This window comes from Anopheles cruzii, chromosome 3 (assembly GCF_943734635.1).
Source record: "Anopheles cruzii chromosome 3, idAnoCruzAS_RS32_06, whole genome shotgun sequence".
NCBI classification, from domain to species: Eukaryota; Metazoa; Arthropoda; class Insecta; order Diptera; family Culicidae; genus Anopheles; species Anopheles cruzii.
This window is the reverse complement of record NC_069145.1, coordinates 2,840,993-2,860,184: the sequence shown is the minus strand read 5'-3', so window position 1 is coordinate 2,860,184 and position 19,192 is coordinate 2,840,993. Positions and strand designations below refer to the sequence as shown.

Genomic DNA, 19,192 nt, shown 5'->3' with positions numbered 1-19,192 from the left:
TTTACGTCGTACTACGACGCTCTGTTGATGTTATTGAATAATTATTAGTCAGTTTTTTAACACTTAACTTTATCGTTTCTAAAGAGCAGAGAACTCTTATCACCTTGGACAAAATGCATAGTAACCAACTATTCGAAGGAAGTATTGGAAGTAGTCCCGTAGAAATGATTGACTTAAGCTCTCCCGAAACCACCACTAGCCATCGAGAGAGTCCACGAAAGAGTTGTCGCACAGTCCGGCTGCGGCATCGCGAGATCACATTCGCAACAAGATCGCAATTTGAAGCTAACGGGTTAGATTAATGAAAGTTTACACGCTTTTCGGTTCGCTCTCTCCAGCTCTCTACTTGGCCGAACTTGCGATACGTGTACCAATACGTGTACCAATTAGCATACCACTTGTAGCAAGTCGTCTAACGGTAGCGGTATTACATTATGATAAAGAAAGCTAGAATTTTATATATATACACCCAATTAAATACTGTAAAAGCGGTACCAAAACAATAATTAACATCATACTCCGTTCCACGGAACGCACTAGACAATGAAGCAAAGAAATATGCTCCGATTATCGTACTCCACCCGTAAAGTTTTGCATTTATCGTGAACGGTACACAATGAACGAACGATATTCCATTGCGCGCTCGCTCTCTGTGCCCTCCCTAGCTATTAAACTAATCTTTTTTGTTTTGTCCAATAGAACACACGCTCAGCACTGTGTGTTGGGACCGAATGCAAAATGTCTAGGTTGTTTTGTCGGTCCGATAGATCTGATCTGTATCTTGATCACCCGGAAAGGTAGGAAAGGAGAATGAATACACACCACTTACTCGTAGCACAATATTACAAGGTTAAGCGCATGTGTCGTATTTAGATGAGGATAAATTTCGCGCACAGAGGCCAACTCATGCGCGCAAACATTCAGGTAAAACTCCCAAAGGCACTTTAATAGTTTCTCTCCTCCTCACCGATGATAGTAGATAAGAGAGAGAGAGTACAAACGTCAGAGGCCGGGTTTTGTTTGGTTTTCTTCGTCTCTAAGCTAAGCGTACAAGTCACTTTTTTTATTCATTAATCGTTTTAAATTTTCCCCTTTTATCGTTCTTCTTTCCTTCGTCTAATTTTAAGTTCTCAATTCCAGTTGTTGTGATACTCGATCGAGACTCGATTCTAACCTCTTCCACCCCTTTGGGTCATTCCAGAATCCCGAACACGTTTTAAAACACCAATTGCTTCTTATTTAAGTGAACACCAAAAATGCTGCTGCTACTTACCGTTGCCCATAGTAACCGATTTTGACCTTACGATCCGTTACGATGCGCACAAAAGTCATCGCATCGTCAAGCGTTTTGATGGTTTGCCGCTATCCATTGCAGGTAGTCTAGTATTTTGGCTGAATGGGCCATTTTTTGTATTTCCGGACACTTCACTCCAAACAAAACCAAAGATAAACCAGCAGCTGCGTAGCTAACCGTGCGCTCTCTAATTGCAAACACTCCCAATGCCGTAGATCCATAGTAGATATTCGTTAACTTAAGAGGAGTATCGCACGTTAGTGTGGAACCAACCATTAATAGTCTTTTGTTTTACTAATGACCGTTTGCTTTTATTGTTGTGTAATTTTATGTGACACCCTGTAGATAAGTCTACATTTGCCGAGTCGTCCGAGTCTTGGCTTTACTCGACCCCGCCCAAAGTTTCCGATGTACATAATGCACTCTCCCCCGGTATTTGTCACCATCCCCGACGGCAGTAGCATTTTCATCGCAACGCGCACCCCGCGGATCCATGATATGTTCGAAACCAAACCATTCACTAGTTCGCTCCTAGTTATATGTGCACCACAACGCTCGTTTGTTGTCCGGTACGCCAATGATTGCGCCATGCTGTGCAGCGTGAGTGAGAGTAATTTAAACCAGGCATAAAAACTCCTCCTATGCAAGAAACATTTGGGTGGGCAAGATCGAGAAACGTGTGGCACTGGGTGGAATGCATCGGATAATGCAGACAAAACCTGTCCGTGGAGCAAAAGCGTTCATAAGCAACTCTCGCTCTCGCTCGCTGCAGATCATTTGCTATTGCAATCAAACAAACTAATTGAAAGTTGAAATTACTAAGGTAAGAAGCTAGAGGAGCTAATGAAAGATAATGAATTTAATGAAGAGAAAAATATATTGAATTAAACGAAACAACTAGACGAAAGGAACGCGAGACCAGACCTTGAACGTAGACGATCGTGAGGGGCTTGCGATGGGCTTCGTCAATGAAAGAAATTAGGCTTAAGTACAGGCTTTTTCAGGACTTTCCGGCTCATTTCACTGTATACCGTGATTTTGCAGCTGGTGCCGCTTTAGCGCACTACGACGAACGTACGAACGGTTGCAGACGTGGCACAGATAACGACACTCCCGGTGACAGTCTGCTATGTGACCGTTCAGATGGGAACGCTGCAGATACGCCTTGCCACATTCGCCACAAACGTACGAACGGTCCTGCAGGTGGCGCGATCGTCGATGTTTGGTGAGGTGATCCTTTGTCGCAAACGCTGCGTCACACTCGCTACATGGGTACATCTTGTACTCGCTGTGCGCCTGCCGGACGTGTGCGTTTAGATTGGAGTTGGCCGTAAACTTCTTGCCACAGTACAAACAGGTGAACGCTTTGATGCCCGTGTGACGCTTCAAGTGATACTTCAGACCCGAGGTGGAACTGAATCGACGATCGCAGAGCGTACAGTAGATGTTTTCCTGACTGGCCTCCTGGTGCCTTCGCTGATGGTTGTAAAGGTCCTTGGCTGACGGACTCTGGAAGTCACAGTATTGGCATTGCTTCGCCGGCATGTCACCCTCACCCAGGTGCTCCTTGTAGAACCGGCAGTTGTGTTTCTCCAGATTGTGCTTCCGCTGGAACGATCGGTCGCAAAGGCTGCACGTAAACCGGTAGCCGCGTTCCTCCTCCTTCAGTGTGTAGTCGACGGTGTTGCTGTGCACGAGCGACAGGGCTTCCTCGGCCTCCGGGATGTTATTTTCTCGGAAGCGAACATTCTCCTTCATGTGCTCGACCCGGTGCATTCGGTAACTCTGTAGCCGTGCAAAGCTTGCCCCACAATCGTTGCACACCAGGCTGGCCACGTCGTGCTCTTCGGCCAGATGGATGGTCAGTTGAATTTGCTTCTCAAAACCCCGATCACCGCACCGGGGACAGCGATACAAGCAGGATTCGTGCGGCGGCGGCACCACCACCATCCCCTTCAAGTAGATGTCGTAATCGTCGATCAGATACTCCTCTCCGTTTTCGATGTACTTCTTCCAGATCTCGTCGTTTTCGAATGCTTCGTCCAGAAAGTCCTCCAGCACCATCCGCTGGTCGAGCTTCGGCTCGGCCAGGCATGGTGCTGTTTCCTTTACTTTGGTGTTTCGTGTAAGGTTAACATTTTGCAAAAACTCTTCCTGCTCCTTGCTCATCGCGCCCGTCGTTTGTGGACATTCCAAAGGGGCCAGTTCCTTCACAAAGAGGCTTTCGCTCAACAGTTCCTCGTACGCGGCGGAGTCATTGTGCTGTTCCCGTAGGTGATCCGTTAGTGACTCAAAGTCACTATAGCCCGTGCCAGCGATACCGCAATAGCCGCAGAAGTAATGGCCGCTCTGCTTGTGGTGGCTCGATCGTATGTGGCGGTTGAGACATTTTCTCAATCGCTCTTTTCTATCACAGTACGGGCATACGAACAGGCGATCAGCATGGCGGTCGCGGACGTGCTCCAACAGCACCGCTTCCGACAACCATCCGGTGTGGCAAAAGTTACACAAAAAATCCTTATGATGTCGCATGTGGTTCAGGTAGTTGGTTTTGGTGCTGAACGATCGCTGGCAAACGCCGCACGAGAAACTTTCGGCTGTGGTGCTGTGGTGAATGCTTTCATGGTGCAGCTGGCCGCGCCTGGTTTTGAATGGTTTTTGGCACGGAGTGCAATAGAAGTACCGTGGCTGCGGATGGCTCAGTTTTAAATGTGTCGCGTGCTCTAGTTCCGTAGCGAGTTCCGTGTCGCAGATGCTGCAAGTAAAGCGTCGTTCTGTTTGTTCTGGTCCATTCGTCTCAACTGGTTCCAATGGCGAAAGTGCTTTGAGCAGCGCATTGTGGAATCGATAGCAGCATTCGAGCTGCTCCAAACACATTTGGCAAATTCCATCGTCGTTCATTATGTCCACTTCCTATGCAACAGCAAAACAAGAAAATGATTGTCTAGCACTGCTACGATGTGCAATGAAGCAATAGTAAATCGTCTTACTTGGGGAAAATTGAAGATTTCGATCATTTCACGCAAAGTCACATCTCGCCCGTCGACGACGATATTGTCTTTCGCGCGCTTTAACTCTTCTACCGTTCTACAGCATTTGCAAAGCATTTTAAACTTTTTCCAACACCTACTTTTCTGCACCATATGTTTGTAAACAATCAGTAATCGGCATTTGACAGAACGGTCGCGACCACTAGGCACGCAGCAAGCTGAGTACCGGGATTTATTTTCCTCCTGTTAATTGTTGATGGTTTCAGCTGTCGACCGCGGCAACTGTCAAACGGGTCTGCGGGTCGAAAGCAAATGAGTTTGGTCTTAATTAAAGCAATTCACATTCAGATTCAGTTCCGCTGCGTATGTTAAGGATTGTGTCCTGTTCCGGTGAGCATTTGGTGTGTTTGCACGGCCTGTTCCATCAGTGAGGGGGCACCAGCACTTCGCAGCAAGACCACGCGCCAAGCCTATTCTCCATCAAGAATCGCACATCGCTCCTTGATTTGTGGTGATATCGACTCTACGGGACAAGGCCGTCGGTGGAAAAATGTTTCTCATCGCGTTAACTGGTGGCGTTGCTTCGGGGAAGAGTACAGTTACGAAAATATTTCGAGACCACGGAGTACCGGTCATCGATGCGGATGCCATCGCGCGTCAAGGTAGGTTGCGGTTAATCCGTCGGCCTAGGAGTGCCATTTAGCGCATATGTGTACCGTTGCTGGTTGCATAAGCAACCGCGCGCTTAAGCACGAACGTCTGGTCATATTTATGTTCTTGGTTCTTCGTTTCAGTCGTCGAGCCGGGTCGACCGGCGTGGCATAAAATTAGGGCATCGTTCGGTGAATCCGTGTTCCACACAGACAGCGGCGAGCTGAACCGCGAAGCGTTGGGCCGCATAATATTCGACGATGTCGAGAAACGAAGATTGCTGAACGAAATCACCCACCCCGAGATACACCGGATTATCTACAAATCGGTCATCAAGTGCTTTCTGCTCGGCCACAACTTTGTGGTGATGGACCTGCCGCTGCTGTTCGAGACCAGAATTATGCTAAACTTTATTCACAAAATCATCACAGTTACCTGGTGCGTTTGGTTGCTGCGATCCGATCCACGAAACGAGTAGAATCACACGGTCCATTTTTGTTGCCCGTTTTAGCGAAGAAGATATTCAAGTTGCCCGACTGATCGATCGTAGCAAGTACACCGAAGCCGAAGCAACGAAGCGTATTAAGGCACAAATGCCCCTGGAACTGAAGTGCGAGCAGTCACACTTCGTCATCGAGAATTCGGGTAAATGAACATGCAACCGATCGTTTAGCTACTGCGTATTGCGTACTAACCGTTTTAAACGATTTTATACTGCAGGAACGTTCAGGGACACCGAGGAGCAGACGTTAAAAATTCTTTCCATCCTGCAGGACAGCAACCAGCACTGGAAGATACGCGGCGTAATATTTGCCACGGCTGCCCTGCTCGTGTCCAGCATCGCGTGGATTCTGAACTACAAGTACAAGTGGGTCAACATGAACTGATCGGTATCGGTCGCCGGTTCCGGGCGCTCGATGGGAGAAGGATCGAGTCGCCCCGGCACGATCACGTTCCTACGTCCGGTTTCCCAGTGTTCGCCATCGTATTTGTTGTAATCTGTTAATGATTTATGTTTCCGTAGCTTTGCAAAGCCCATTGTTTTGTTGTGTCTTTTGTTTTCCCCATGGTCTGTGTTTCTTCCCATTTTATTCCAATTCGATTCCGGTGGCATGAAGGATCCACCCGGATACGGGTCGGTAAAGACATTTATATGGCATTTGCAATCGAATAGAGAAATCGTAATACTGTGTTCGTATGCACGTTGGTGTTTGTGGATGTACGTAGTGGCAGATAAAATAAGCACGATTATCCGGTGTCCCATTGGATGCAAATAGAGCTAAACCTTCTTCCCTTTCGGGAGCCTTTGGAAAACATTAGAAAGAGGTCATGTTTTGATGATGAAACGATGAAAGAAATCCAGAGAAGTGCACAGCCACGCCACAACAGGAATCTCGTCATGGGACTTTTGTTTCTTTTAGCTATGCAGCGGCGAATTAGATCATCAACGTTCTGTGTTTTACGTTTTGTTTTTTATTCTAGCTCTTATCAATCCGTGCCGCACTGGTAAAATGTCGCGGAATGATTCATACGCATGAGTTACGATTATGCGGAATATTAAAAAGAAACTTCCTCTCAACTAATGTACCGGTAATTTGTGGTTAATAGCACCATATACAATGATCAACGACAGAATCTAATTTAAGAAGCGCTTCTTATCGTAGGTGCCCAAAAACAAAAGATGCAAGAACCAAAAAGAATCGATATGCAAATTAGCTTCAAACTGCTCCGGTACGGACCACACCACAATCCGAATGCGAATGCTGTGCTTTCACCGCCGCCATTCGAGTGATCGGTCACGGAGCATAGAACAACGTTCAGCGGCGGAGAAAGGTGACGATCGCGTGGCTGTGTTTGTGTGGGTTTCTCTTTTCTTTTCCGTTCGAATGAGCGAAATGTAGAACAATTCCGTCTGTGCCAAACAGGGTCGGGTCGCCGTGGGACGGAAAGTTCCAGAAAAAAATCTTTCTCCCCCTTTCTGCAACGCCATTTCTCTGCGCTTCTTCCGCGGCTACGGATACGCATCGCGATCACTTCGCGAGTCGCGCCCGCACATACATCCCGTCGCCGCAGGCCGATTAGCGGATGCTGCTTCGTGATCTTCGCCGTGGGTTGTCTTCGCGGCTTTCCACCGGGGCCGCTTAATAATAATAATAACATCTGTTCGTTGTTTATTTACGATCACTACGGCGCCGATGACGATGATCGTAATGACTAATGTTTCGTTCAGCTTTGTATTGGTGCGTTCGGGTGTAGAGGTAGCGAACAGTTAGCGGGCTCGACGAGCTAATAAATACCGGTGCGCCGGCGCGAACCGTCGTTTGTTTAGTCGGAACGATCATACGGTGCGGATCGTGCCCGGAAAAGTGAATTTCAAGCTCCAACGGCAGTGCCGTGATTTCAAAACGTGATTTCGTGAGGTTTCCCAGAGTAGAACGGAACGTGTGTTGTCTGTCCGGCGAGGAGCAACACTCAAGTGGTGAAAACAGCCCAAACAATGGCCCAGCTTACGTGGGCTTTGCTGATAGTGGCACTGGCCACTGGTTCGGTGACCTGTTTCGAGTAATGAACCTCCTTCAGTCTATGTGACCCATCCTAGTTATCCTCCCGTCCCGTCAACCGTCCATTCCCATCGTAGCACTCCATTTTGCCATTTGTTAACCTGCACCTGAGGAGCTTTGTTAATGACGCATATTCTAGTGTTCGGCTTAGGTCGTTGGCGTACTCTGGGATCTAGTTGAGCCTGTTGGCTGGTACATTTAATGTTAATTATCTTTCACCACCGAGAGCGTGTAAAACATTCCACTTTTGTTACGTTTTTTCTCCCCTTTGCAATGCATTTGCGAGTGTTGCGCTGCGTGAAGTGTATGATTAGAGACGGTTGAACACCGCGAACGAGATGATTCTAGAATCAGCTGCTCCTGTGCTCCACTCCCCGGGGAACTGACCGTCCGACCGTGCGCGTTGTGTCCATTTCAAACGGGAACAGGTTTACTTGACCGTCCGGTCCGATCCGAATGATGTCGGAGATGGCCGCCATCGCGGTGCTGGTGGCAGATGCAAAAAGATGTGCATAAACAGATAAGGTCCATTATTCAATCACTGCTGATTTTGCTGCCACTGAACAGATGATGTGTGCGCGGCACCCGGTGATGCTAGAACCCCCGGGAACCGCTCGTGTTCTGGCTCGGCTAGCTTCGCCAATCTAGGGGCTTTTGATTTCATTTGATTTGAGACAATACCACGTTAAACTGTAGATGATGGCAAGTAAATGGAAAAATCATGTAAGACAGATGCTGGCTGGCTATTACGCTTTGAAAGGCTCTCTGGCCCTCTAACGCCATTGCTTTATGGCGAAGCTTGCTCGACCTTTGATCGCTCCACAGCTATCGGTGAGGAAGTGATCTTCCATTGGGCAGTTCGAAGGAACTCAGTAGCACGCTAACAAACGAACGAATGGTAATCCTTTGGCCCCTTGAGAGTAGTTCTCCTGTTCCTCCTGGATGAAATGGTGATCGATCCCCACTAGACTAGTAGCTGGAACGTTACCGTTCCTTCCAATTTTAGATTTTTAATTTCTGGTATTGGTTTTTGTTTTCTTTTCATTCTAACACAAACAAATGATCACACCTCCACCACGATCATGCATTGCATTACATTACCCGATCTTCTTGGATCGCCCGGTGGTCTACAACTTCTGCACTCGACGCATAACTACTACTACCATTACTACTACTACTGCTACTACCATAACTACCAACCGGGGGCTGCTGCTGGGTGCGGTAACAATGGTGATTGTTGCGAACTCCACTGCACCGTGCGCTATCGTGCGCACTTCTCCGGCACGCACCGGCCACCCCTTCGTTCCGTTGCTCTCCTGATGGGGAACGACGACAAGTTCGGTGAACGAAGATGAAATCATCCGCCTGGCCAGCATTCTGGGTGACCTGAGCGATTGGCACCCGCAGCACATACCCGGCGAGGCGCGGCCTCTACGGGATCCCTACCAGTGGCCCGCCTTCGCGAACCCCGATCCTGACCGTGTCGATCATCGCTTTTACAGGGCACCGGAAGCGGACGTGTACGATGATGCCGAAAGTGCGACACTGGGTGTAGCCGGTCTTGGCCGCGTGCAGGATCGCGAATCATTGGGTAAGTGTTTTCACCAGATCGCCGTCAGAAATGAACCGCTGCGCTGCGAAGGAACAATCTCGCTGAATCGACCCAGCATCGTGGCGTGGCGATGAAGAACTTCTCCGATAATTGGTGGGGTATACCCGCAGACGAGCGTGAGCGTTACTGTGAACAATTACTTGGCGTCGGTCCAATTCGTTGCAGTTCGTTGAGTTTAAAGATGGTTGCGCTGTTCAATGACTTGTTCCGCGAGAGCATTGAACTGCGCCAACGAAGCTATACGAGCATCGGTTTGCAGAGTGGCGCGGCCATTGGCCACTAGTTTGGGAAGATTTATATAAGCCGCACACACAAGACTTATGGCGGCTAATAATAGTTGTCACAAATAGTTTTGTACGATCAAGTATAATCGCTGTCGATCTTTCGCCTGTGATAATCGTGCGCAGTTCAGCGATGGTCCACACATTAGAAATGCAGGCCAGTGCTTGTCATGCATCGTGGCATGACTGCAAATCTTCGACGGAGCGCAAGTGGCCCATCGATCATCTGTAAAGAGTATCATCGCACTGAGCTCTCCCCCTGTCTTTGGTTCTCAGAATCGGACGTCGAGACGATCAGCGATGAGCTGACCCGGAACCCGGACGAACGGCAACCGGTGCACCACCACCACCGACCCGGATTGACGCCACCGTATCGCCCTCCAGCCGGCCATCCCGACTCCGAGACGCTGGATGCTCCGCAGCACCGGCCACCGTTCGATACGAGCTCGCTGTTCACGCATCACTTTAACACGTTCTTCAACACGCCGACGCTCGAGACGGGATTCTTCGGCTCCGCGTTGCCCGGGTTCGGATTTTTCGACCTCCACGCCAACCGCCCATGGTGGAAGGGGTAAGTTTTCTGGCAGGGCATCTTGGAACACGATCTACATGCTGTGCAGTGGCACACGTTCGGAGCATAAACGGGGCGATGCAGCGAGTGCAGCGCGCATAATATGCAGGCGTGACAAATTGTCGCATCGAAACCACGCCAATGTGTGCCAACTGACTTTCGATGCGTATCCGCGCGCGTCATGTCGCATGCTCCGTGGCAATCAGTGGCCACTCGGTGCACCAATTCTGCGAACGATGCACAAAACGATGACAGCGGTACAAGCTGCGCTAACTGTACAAAACCGTGAGCTCTCTCTCGCAACGGAAGATATGCGCATCGCATTTGTATCTCATATCGCGATCGCCCAGAGGCCACTTCTTGCGTGGTTCTTCGGGTGGTGGGCTGACGGCGGCTTTGCATGAAATATGCGCGTGGCTCAGCAGCTTTTTGTAATGTTTTGTCAACATAGCGAGCGCGGTTTAGAGAGGTGAGCCAGCAAAACAGGGGCTGTGCGTGGCGAAGATGCATACTCGCGAAACGGTGTTTCTGTTTTTCGTCCCACTCGACGGCTCACGAAGCGAGGAGCGAGAAAGTAGTGACTGTTTTATTTGTTCTGACCGGTGGTCGAACTGTTTGACGAACGCATTTACATACGATGCTCGATCGATGGGAAAACCTTTCACTTTGGCGCCTACTTGGTTGCTTTGTGAATGGCATCCCAAAAGGTGGCGGCTGAAGAAGGTTGCTACGATAATAAACACATAAATTATCGAGAGTAGTGGCTACCTGAAAGGTTTCTACCGTCTGCGCCCGATATTAGCCGTGTCCGTTCCGGGCTGGTTTATGACAAATGCGGACAAATTAAGTCTAGACAAGCCGTCGGGCGATTTGCGGGTCAAGTTTGGGTTCAGCAGAGAGTACCGCCAGACCAGATCATCTGGGGCGCGCGACGGGTTTCTGAACCGGCCCAGTTTAGAAAGCCCGGCCCCTTCCGGGAAGAGGTTTCTCCGGCCACAGGTAAACAGCGTGCCCCGGAAATGGGCAAAACAGTTTACCAACAAGCCCAAACACAATGACTCATTAAGCAAGGCCCCTCTCGGAGACGTGGGCAGTGAAATTGGCACCGTTCGGCGGAGGTATCTCAAACCGAAGGGGGTTCAACTTAACTTACGCCCGGGTCTCTATTGTGTGCAGCCGGTTTTTCAGGGACAGGAGTCGTGTCACGGACCGGCTCAATCTACGGTCTCGATCCCACGCACCGGGTACCAGCAAATTTCACGCACGTCCACGTCTTTGCAAAGGTTTGGAACCGATGGCCAATTACTCTGATGGCGCGCCAGACTAGGTTTTGTGTTTGCATTGCCGCTGCTGCCGTACATTGTTTTACGATCGGGTCTGATTTTTGGGCAATGGTTTCGGACTCCCAAGCCGACTTCCTGTTGCTGTAGCATAAAATAGCCGGTTGTAAATTTAAGCTAAGCTAGACGATGCGTCGACAAAGTAGAACTACCTGCTACGTAATTGGGCAATGTTTAATTAACGTTGACCACTTTGGTTCCCGGTTCACTATTAAGCCACTGGCCTCAATTCGAACAGAAATCTTCGAGGCATGTTCTGTTCTATCGGATGCTCCATTAAATTCTATCCATTCATTTGTCAAACTGCTGTGTCAATGCCACAATCCGTGCCGAGTAGACGACGATCCGGCCGGATAGTCGAGGTTACGGTTCCCAAACAATGTGGCGGTTCCGTGAGAATATCGCGCGCTCGGCTATCGCGAGTGAATCTCTTGTCGCCGACAGAGACAGAGAGGCAGATGAGCCCGAGGCGACCCGTCGGCATCTTGCTTCGAGCGTGAAGTACCCGGCCAACTCAATTGGTGCTAAACCGCGGACAAAGGTTAATAGATTCCGGCGAATATACAGCCAGCCGGCCAGCCGGAGGGGTTGCGACCGTAATTTATGATTTACACCGAATAATGTCGCACCGGCCACCACCAGACATCGGCCTCTATTAGCACTCCCAGAGGGGGGCGGTCCGGCTGGCCGCAACGAATCCGTTACTGCTGCGCGTCGGATGGCCATGCTGTGACACGGATTGAAGCTCTCGAGGACGCGCACTCGGCGCCCGAAAGCCAGCACATCTAATCGCATTCGCCCGACGCAAATGTAGACTGACTGAGCGGCCGCGGGATGATTTACGCCGAGAATTGGTTTGAATTTCATTAGGCGCAATGTAATGCGCGCGAAATTATTGTATTGCACGGCCGCGTGGCTGCTGCTGCCGTGCCACGATTGGTCGTTGTCCGAATTTTGATCGCGCGCAACGTTGGGTGACCGCTCGCCATGGACGCAAAATTATGCTAATCAGTAAGACTTGCAAGCAAAGCAAAACGGGTCACCGTCTGCTTGCGCCTGAAGCTCGGTCAGACGCCCGTGGACAGCTCGATGGTGGGCGCTTTTTTCTGTCGCGTCGCGATCGACAGACCTGTAGGGATTATTGTCACTTCTACCTTCGCCCTTTAGGAAACGCGAAAACACGTCCGACAAGCGGAAAATGCGATGCTATGGAGAGCTTTTCGTTGTATTTACAATAGGTTCGCTCGTGATCTTGTCCCCCCTTCGGAGAGGGATGCTGAACATTGTATGCTTAAAGCCTTGTTTTAAGATCACAAGTGGTTCGAATTTTCCCAAAGCGTAGATGGTTTCTCACGATACGCGCTTGCATTTCGCGTGCATTGTGCATTGTGCGAAACACCATCGAGCGCTGTCTAGGCTTTATTTGCTTTGAATTTGTTACCGCAAGCTTTTTCGGGTAGATTGTAGCAAGGTCAGAGCCGTGTTTGCGTGTTCCTAGTGATACACTTCGTTATTGGGGAATTGGTCACTTCGAGAGTTTTATAGTGCCACGAATAGAAGATAATGTTTAAACAGCAATTCTACAATGTTCTTCAATTCTGTTCATTCCATTGCAGCGACAACGTCTGCACGGAGCGTGAAGAAAAGGAGGAAGACATCAATTCGGATGACAATCAGGAGGTCTCCGTGAACGACGGTGCCGGTGCCGGTGGTAGCAGTTTCCACGGGTTCAGCTCGTTCAACTTGAACGTCGAATCGTGCGCCGAAAAGCAGCACAAATATGTCTGCACCTCAATGTAAGGCCCACACTTCCCCCAAGGGGTCAGACCCTTGGCAGTCGGCTTGTCCACCTGAACTGAACAGTGCTCTTGTCCATCCAACCCGCGTCGTAGTAAGAACGTGAACGGTCGCAAACGCACGGAGAAGATTACGCGCCAGTGTTGCCACGGATTCGGGCGACCCCGCAGTGGGCCACCGAACGCGCAGTGCCAGAAGCTGGACCTGCAGTCGATGGAGGAGACGGCCGAGCGACTTGGAGCGAAGGAGTTTATCGCGACCCTCAAGAAGAGTGGACTCGAAGGAACACTCGACAACGAGGTTACCCTGTTTCTCGTCCTCGACGGTCCCTACAGCACGTTCGCCGAGCAAATGTGGGAGAACGTAAGTGGGACGGCGCATCTGGAGTCCGGACCACTAACCAACACCAACCCCGCTAATCCATTTTCAGAACCTGGTGGCCTTCGATCCGACGGCGAGGGCGAAGCGTGCGATCGATTTTGCGAGCATGACCGCCCGCGACGTGATCCTGGGTCACACCGTCAACGGATCGTACCACATCGAGGACATCAGCAACGAGCAGCTGCTCCGAACGGAGCTGCCTGGGGCGAACATTCGCATCAACATCTACCCGCGCGGTCCGTCGATGATGGGCGCCCGGGCGGGCGAGCAGCAGCAGCAGCACGCCGAGCACCCGTACCGCTACACGGCCAACTGTGCGCCGCTGATTAAGCTGAACCGCGTCACCGAGCACGGTATCGCGCACGTCGTTGACCGGGTGCTGGTGCCGGCCCGCACCACCCTGATGGACCTCATCGAGGGGCGCGACGATATGACGCTGATGCGGACGTTCCTCGAAATGACCGGGCTGGACAAGATGCTGCGCGAGCAGGGCGACGACAAGCACTTCACGGTGTTTGCCCCGAACGACGATGCGTTCCTGAAGCTGGACAAAGACATCCGGCGCAAACTGAAGGCGGGCAACGGTTGTGCCACGAGTAAGTGCCGGGTGCCGAATTCCCCGCTGAACCCACACCCCAATGTCCAGCAACGGTCGTCTGCTTTGCGCTTGGCTGTCTTCTTTGATGAGTTTACTTTTCTTCACTTGGCACCTTAACCACGTTAATTAGCAACCGATTGTCAGACCGAGAACCTGATGAATCAACCACCGGCGCGCCGGTACGTGATCGGAATTTTTGGACCGACAGCCAGCGACGAAGCTGTAACAAATGGTCGATTGTTTAGCAATGCACAACTCATCCGCGGGGCAAAGAATTTGTTTGCCTATTGTTTCCCGAGGGGCAAGTGATGTGTCTTTTAGGGGTTTATCGGAACCCCACGGGGAATACCATCGAACCGGTTCCGGTTCAAACATGATACAAGGTAGCATTCGAACGATCAAAGAGCTCTGTTGTTCTCAAATTCTTTTTCTGCTCTATCCTGGCAGAATTTGGTACTTACTGGCCTACCGATGATGGACCAAGCTCAACACAATGAATGGGACTAACCAGCAATTAGTAATGGCGCGTTCGTTACGTGTTGCTCGTGAACCGATCGAATGGTGCAAACGATGAAACTAAATTGCATGTCATTTACGAACACTCCTCCCCAATCCGGGTGGACACAGTGGAGCAGAGTGCTTTTCAAGGACATTCTGGGCTCGATCCGCCCAACTTCAAGGCATGCAAGTCACGTCCTTTGATGGGTGCGAAATTGATTACACCCCATGAGCACGGGGGATCTTCTTCTTGGCTGTTGGCGAACGATTTGTCTTGCCGAAACTAGCGGCTTCAAGGACGGTGGGGCCATTTGGCAAACCGATTACTTACTTCCCAACGCATCGCACACACGCATTTCTTTTCGCAGACATTCTGAAGAACCACATCCTGGACATCACGTTCTGCTCGCTGGCTGCGGTCAACGGTGTCAAGACGTCGACGTACAATATGCTGAACGAAAAGCTAGAGTTCGAGTACGCCATGGTGGGCAAAATGGCACCGGCTGTGGCGACCACCGTCAATCCGCTCGGTGCGAACGAACCGATCGGTGACGGTGATAAAAAGAGCCAGCGGCTTCGCATTAACGGCATGGCGTCGATCGAGGAAAGCGACGTTGTGGCCAGCAACGGAGTGCTGCACGTAATCGACACCGTGCTGCCCACTGACAGCGGAATGCCCATCTCGAACACGCTCACGAGTCACAATCTGACGATCTTCAAGCAGCTGGTGGCCGATGCCGGGCTGGAGGACGAGTTCGATGGAATGAGCAACAAAACGTTCTTCATTCCGACGGACCAGGCGTTCGAGCAGACGGAAACCGGGCGCTACTGGATCCGCCAGCTGAAGGAGCACCCGGAGAGCTTGCGTGACGACGCTGCGCTAAAGGAGTTCCTCGAGTACCACGTGGTGGAACCGTTGATCAAAACGTGCGAACTGGAGGAGACCACATTCCCGACCAAGGCCGGCCAGCAGGTGCGCGTCAATCTCTACACAACGGTGAGTAGCAAGGCAGAAGGATGACCACGCCAAGGACTAAAGATTTCGCTCCTCCGCAGAATCCGGTGTTCACAACCGTGATGAACCGTGCCACGGTCAACTGCGCCCGCTTGACGCACTTCGACGAAGAGACATGCGGCTCCGTGGTGCACGAAATCGACAAGGTGTTGGATGTACCGAAGCTGGTGTGTACTTATTACCAATTTGAAACATTTCTCGGGCATCGGGTTGATCAATTTACATTTCTCCTTTACCTCCAGAATCTGATGGAGACGCTCAGCTCGAACGCGGATTACAGCATGTTTCTGCGACTGGTTCGCGAGACGAACCTGACCGAGCTGCTGGCCTCGGAAGCCGCTGCCGGCTTCACACTGCTCGTGCCAAAGAACGACGTGTTCCTGGAGGTGAACGCGTGGTATCAGGAAACGCTCAAGAACAAGGACGAGCTGGAGCGCGTCATTCGGGCACACATCCTCCCGAACGTCATCTGCTGCACCGGCATCGTCCCATCCGAGTGGCCGTTCGTGCGAACGACGGAAACGATCGGTCACCAGCAGCTGAAGCTGAACCGCAACCGTCGGCCCCAGGTGCAGAACGCCGGCATCACCAAGTGCGACGTCGTGGCCCGCAACGGCATCATACACGAGATTAACGATGTAATCAGTGTGCAGCCCCCGCGGGGTGCTGCCGGTGCCGCTGGCGGAAATGCCGGTGCTCCGTTTCCGAACTTTGGCAACATCGGACGGCCGCTGACGTTCTGGTTTAAGTGAGCAGGCGGCTGTGGAAGCAACAAATCGAGAAAAGTCACTCGGAACTATGATGCCCGAATCCGATGGAGCTCGTTAATTATTTCAACGAGCGCTTGATCGTGCGAGATGTCGCAAAGTTCCCCAAAACGTCTCGAAAGGAGGGCAATCAAATTGTCCTACGCTGATACTATATATTTATACACCCTACTGAATAAAACACCACTACTTTAGCGTTTATGTGCAGCGTGTTTGTCCCGTCAAAAATAATCACACTGACCAACGACGATCGTTTCCGATATGATTTGTATATGTATTTGTCTATCTAAAAAAAAGGTGTAAATTGTGATTGCAAAAAGGGCGTGATCTTTCCTCTTCAGGAAACACCGGTAATGTGTGCACCGGTACGACGGTGTCACGAGGACAACAAATCCCAGGTGCTACGCGGTGAGTTGACGCACAGATCGAGCGCCACCGGAGATCCTTTGCGAATGTTCTTAACCATTAGGCAGCTGCCGGAAGCAATGTTGTAGATGGGCGTTCCAGACTGCGAAAGAGAAGAGACAGTATTCAGTATATGAGTGCCGAAGCGCGCCTGGCCATCGGCTCGGTTCCCCCGTGCGTACCGTTTTGCGATGCTTCCACGCTTGATCGCCACCCATTTCGTGGCACTTGTTCAACTTGGGTCGTCCCTTCGTGGCGCTGGATGGTGCATCGAGACAGAGCAGCTGGCCGAGCACCAGTTCCGATCGTTCCGTTTCGTACCACGTCTGATGCTTGACCCGCAGGCACGGTTGCAGCGCCAGCGCCGAGCCCTTCTTCCACAGACTCTTCTCGCTGTCCGCCTCGGTCGTCAGGCAGAGACTGGTGTTGGTCAGCCGTATCTGGAAGCTGCCGATGTAGTTGCGCTTGCGCGAGTGCCACGGTTCGAACTTGGGTTGCGTGGCTTCACCGTCGTCGCCCGATTTGCTCTGACCCGGGACGCGCAGCTGAGGGTAGATGTTTTGTACGTACCACGCGAACGATTGGCACTGCAACCGCTCCCGCAGCTGCTTCCGGTCGGACACGTCCCCATAGTCGACGGTACGGGCGTGCGGTTGCTGCTCGAGAAAGTACCGCAAGTAGTCGTCCATCCACACGTGCGCCAAGCGCAACGAATTGCGTATCATCGTGTCCTGGCCGTTGGGCGAACCGTACGGGCGCCGCTTGCGAAACACGTGACCGATGCGCGCGCACGGCAGCAGCTCGATCGAGCCTCCGCATTGCCAGGCACGGAAAGAGATTTCCAAATTCTCGCCACCCCACACATCCATCCCCATGTCGTACTCGCCCAGCTCCCGGAAGTACGCCCGTTCGATCGCAAACAGCCCACCGGCCATCGTCGGCGAGCGAAACGGGCCCACGAAGTCCGTCTCGTGCTCGAGACTGCCGGTGGGCAGATTGTCCCACTTGAAGTGCAGGCCCCAGTTGAAGCCTCCCCGCACGAGCGGACTGGCCGTGTACACGAACGTGTCCGAGTTGATGATGTCGATCACCGGCATGGCCAGGATGGTACGGTTGTGCTTTATCCTGGCCAGCAGCGGCTCAATCCAGTCCTGGTTCACCTCGATGTGGCTGTCGAGAAAGATCAACACATCGCCCGTTGCATTGCGCGCTCCGTAGACGCGCGATCGCATCAAGCCCTCGCGGTCACCGTTCCGCAACAGGCGCACCTTATCAGACCGTATCCGCTGCAGTGCCGGTTCCAGACCATCCTTCAGTTCGTCGTAATCGCTGTAATCGTCCACGAGGATCAGTTCTTTCAGCAGGTACGCTGGCGTCCGCCGCAGCACCGTGGTGATCGAGCGGACCAACGTTTCGAGGTGCTCGTTGTAGAAGCACATCACAATCGAGGCCGCTGGAAGCACCTTATCGTACGCTTGCTGTCGGCACAGTTTGTGCCGCGTATCCGGTATCGCCCGGAACGGTCCCAGCTTGTTGCTGACCAGCACGTTGAAGGCGTGCTTCCTGTAGCCGATGTCACGGATAAACTGTTCCTCCGAGTTTTGCACCATCCCAAACTCGTCCGTCCCGTTCGGCAGCATCGGGTGCATCTCGTCCACCAGCCGGTGGCTGATGCGACGCTTTTCCTTTTCGCGCAAGAACCGATCGTACTTTTGCTTGAAGTGGTAGCGACTTTTGTCCGCCGTATCGAAGCGGTTCTGCAGGTGCCCGGCATGCTCACCCGTGCCCTTGCCGCTCATCGGTGGCCGACCCGAGATTCCGGTCGGGCTGGTCGATCGGCTGAGATTCCAGTACAGATACAGGCTGATGGCCCAGGTCAGCGAAGCGGCCGCAACGCCCCATAGGAATGATTTGTTCGTCATCTTGGAGATTCTGTGGCGGCAAGCGGATCGAGCGGATTAGGGGGCTATCAACAGGTTTCTGGGGTGGCCCCAAGGTCTTACCTTTTCTTCTGCTTTTCTGTCATGACATGTGTGGTACGTGTGTTCGCCTTTCAGCGACTACTTTGCCGTAATGAGAAGCTGCATGGTTTAAGCTGCGCCTTTGAGTATCCGGTCGTGGATTTAGGAATCCCGTGATTCCATGGTGAAAGCTGGTTCCGTTTTCGTGTCCTACTGTCCTGTCATCAGATGGTGGTGCCCGGATTTGTTGACTTCATTTCGCCTTACTAAAGTCGGTGTTGGTAAGTCAGACCGACCGTCATTTGTTGAGAGGGCCAGTTGTGTAGAGTTGCCGAAAACGTCCGCCATCTGACTGACTCTGCTAATGAAAAACATTTCTTATTCAGAAAACCCTTCTATATTATGATGGCCCAAAGCAAGCAAATGAGTCTGGCTGGTTTGCACCTAGTTTAAGTAATTTAAAAACACAC

The 19,192-nt window shown here is 51.5% G+C and overlaps 4 protein-coding genes across 4 annotated transcripts; 2 read left to right on the top strand and 2 right to left on the bottom strand.

Moving 5' to 3' along the window:
- Positions 1 to 2,314: 2,314 nt before the first annotated feature.
- LOC128274808 (PR domain zinc finger protein 5-like) lies at positions 2,315 to 4,401 on the bottom strand. Its single transcript, XM_053013120.1, has 2 exons — positions 4,285 to 4,401; positions 2,315 to 4,207 (listed from the first exon to the last, which is right to left on the bottom strand). The coding sequence occupies exons 1-2, from the start codon at positions 4,399 to 4,401 to the stop codon at positions 2,315 to 2,317; spliced, it is 2,010 nt and encodes a 669-aa protein (XP_052869080.1).
- A 222-nt stretch (positions 4,402 to 4,623) lies between these two features.
- On the top strand, positions 4,624 to 6,219 carry LOC128273205 (dephospho-CoA kinase domain-containing protein). Its single transcript, XM_053011132.1, has 4 exons — positions 4,624 to 4,946; positions 5,079 to 5,373; positions 5,447 to 5,580; positions 5,656 to 6,219. The coding sequence occupies exons 1-4, from the start codon at positions 4,835 to 4,837 to the stop codon at positions 5,820 to 5,822; spliced, it is 708 nt and encodes a 235-aa protein (XP_052867092.1). The 5' UTR covers positions 4,624 to 4,834; the 3' UTR covers positions 5,823 to 6,219.
- A 1,061-nt stretch (positions 6,220 to 7,280) lies between these two features.
- Positions 7,281 to 16,551, top strand: LOC128274561 (uncharacterized). Its single transcript, XM_053012791.1, has 9 exons — positions 7,281 to 7,497; positions 8,834 to 9,087; positions 9,666 to 9,960; positions 12,917 to 13,096; positions 13,193 to 13,460; positions 13,528 to 14,074; positions 14,943 to 15,571; positions 15,631 to 15,756; positions 15,832 to 16,551. The coding sequence occupies exons 1-9, from the start codon at positions 7,433 to 7,435 to the stop codon at positions 16,339 to 16,341; spliced, it is 2,874 nt and encodes a 957-aa protein (XP_052868751.1). The 5' UTR covers positions 7,281 to 7,432; the 3' UTR covers positions 16,342 to 16,551.
- Positions 16,552 to 16,676: 125 nt separating this feature from the next.
- LOC128272028 (polypeptide N-acetylgalactosaminyltransferase 35A) lies at positions 16,677 to 18,841 on the bottom strand. Its single transcript, XM_053009740.1, has 3 exons — positions 18,765 to 18,841; positions 16,944 to 18,693; positions 16,677 to 16,864 (listed from the first exon to the last, which is right to left on the bottom strand). Exons 1-3 carry the CDS (start codon positions 18,785 to 18,787, stop codon positions 16,733 to 16,735), a joined length of 1,905 nt encoding a protein of 634 aa, XP_052865700.1. The 5' UTR covers positions 18,788 to 18,841; the 3' UTR covers positions 16,677 to 16,732.
- Between the last annotated feature and the right edge of the window lie 351 nt (positions 18,842 to 19,192).

Bases quoted from the DNA above. Each gene is read 5' to 3' on its own strand.
- LOC128274808 (XM_053013120.1), bottom strand. From the start codon at position 4,401: ATGCTTTGCAAATGCTGTAGAACGGTAGAAGAGTTAAAGCGCGCGAAA. The intron at 4,208-4,284 runs GTAAGACGATTT...GCTGTTGCATAG, and splicing joins AAATCTTCAATTTTCCCCAA to GAAGTGGACATAATGAACGA.
- LOC128274561 (XM_053012791.1), top strand. From the start codon at position 7,433: ATGGCCCAGCTTACGTGGGCTTTGCTGATAGTGGCACTGGCCACTGGT. The intron at 13,097-13,192 runs GTAAGGCCCACA...CCCGCGTCGTAG, and splicing joins AAATATGTCTGCACCTCAAT to TAAGAACGTGAACGGTCGCA. The intron at 15,572-15,630 runs GTGAGTAGCAAG...GCTCCTCCGCAG, and splicing joins GCGTCAATCTCTACACAACG to AATCCGGTGTTCACAACCGT.
- LOC128272028 (XM_053009740.1), bottom strand. From the start codon at position 18,787: ATGACAGAAAAGCAGAAGAAAAG. The intron at 18,694-18,764 runs GTAAGACCTTGG...TTGCCGCCACAG, and splicing joins ACAGAAAAGCAGAAGAAAAG to AATCTCCAAGATGACGAACA. The intron at 16,865-16,943 runs GTACGCACGGGG...TCTCTTTCGCAG, and splicing joins CGTGGAAGCATCGCAAAACG to TCTGGAACGCCCATCTACAA.
- LOC128273205 (XM_053011132.1), top strand. From the start codon at position 4,835: ATGTTTCTCATCGCGTTAACTGGTGGCGTTGCTTCGGGGAAGAGTACA. The intron at 4,947-5,078 runs GTAGGTTGCGGT...TCTTCGTTTCAG, and splicing joins GGATGCCATCGCGCGTCAAG to TCGTCGAGCCGGGTCGACCG. The intron at 5,374-5,446 runs GTGCGTTTGGTT...TGCCCGTTTTAG, and splicing joins AAAATCATCACAGTTACCTG to CGAAGAAGATATTCAAGTTG.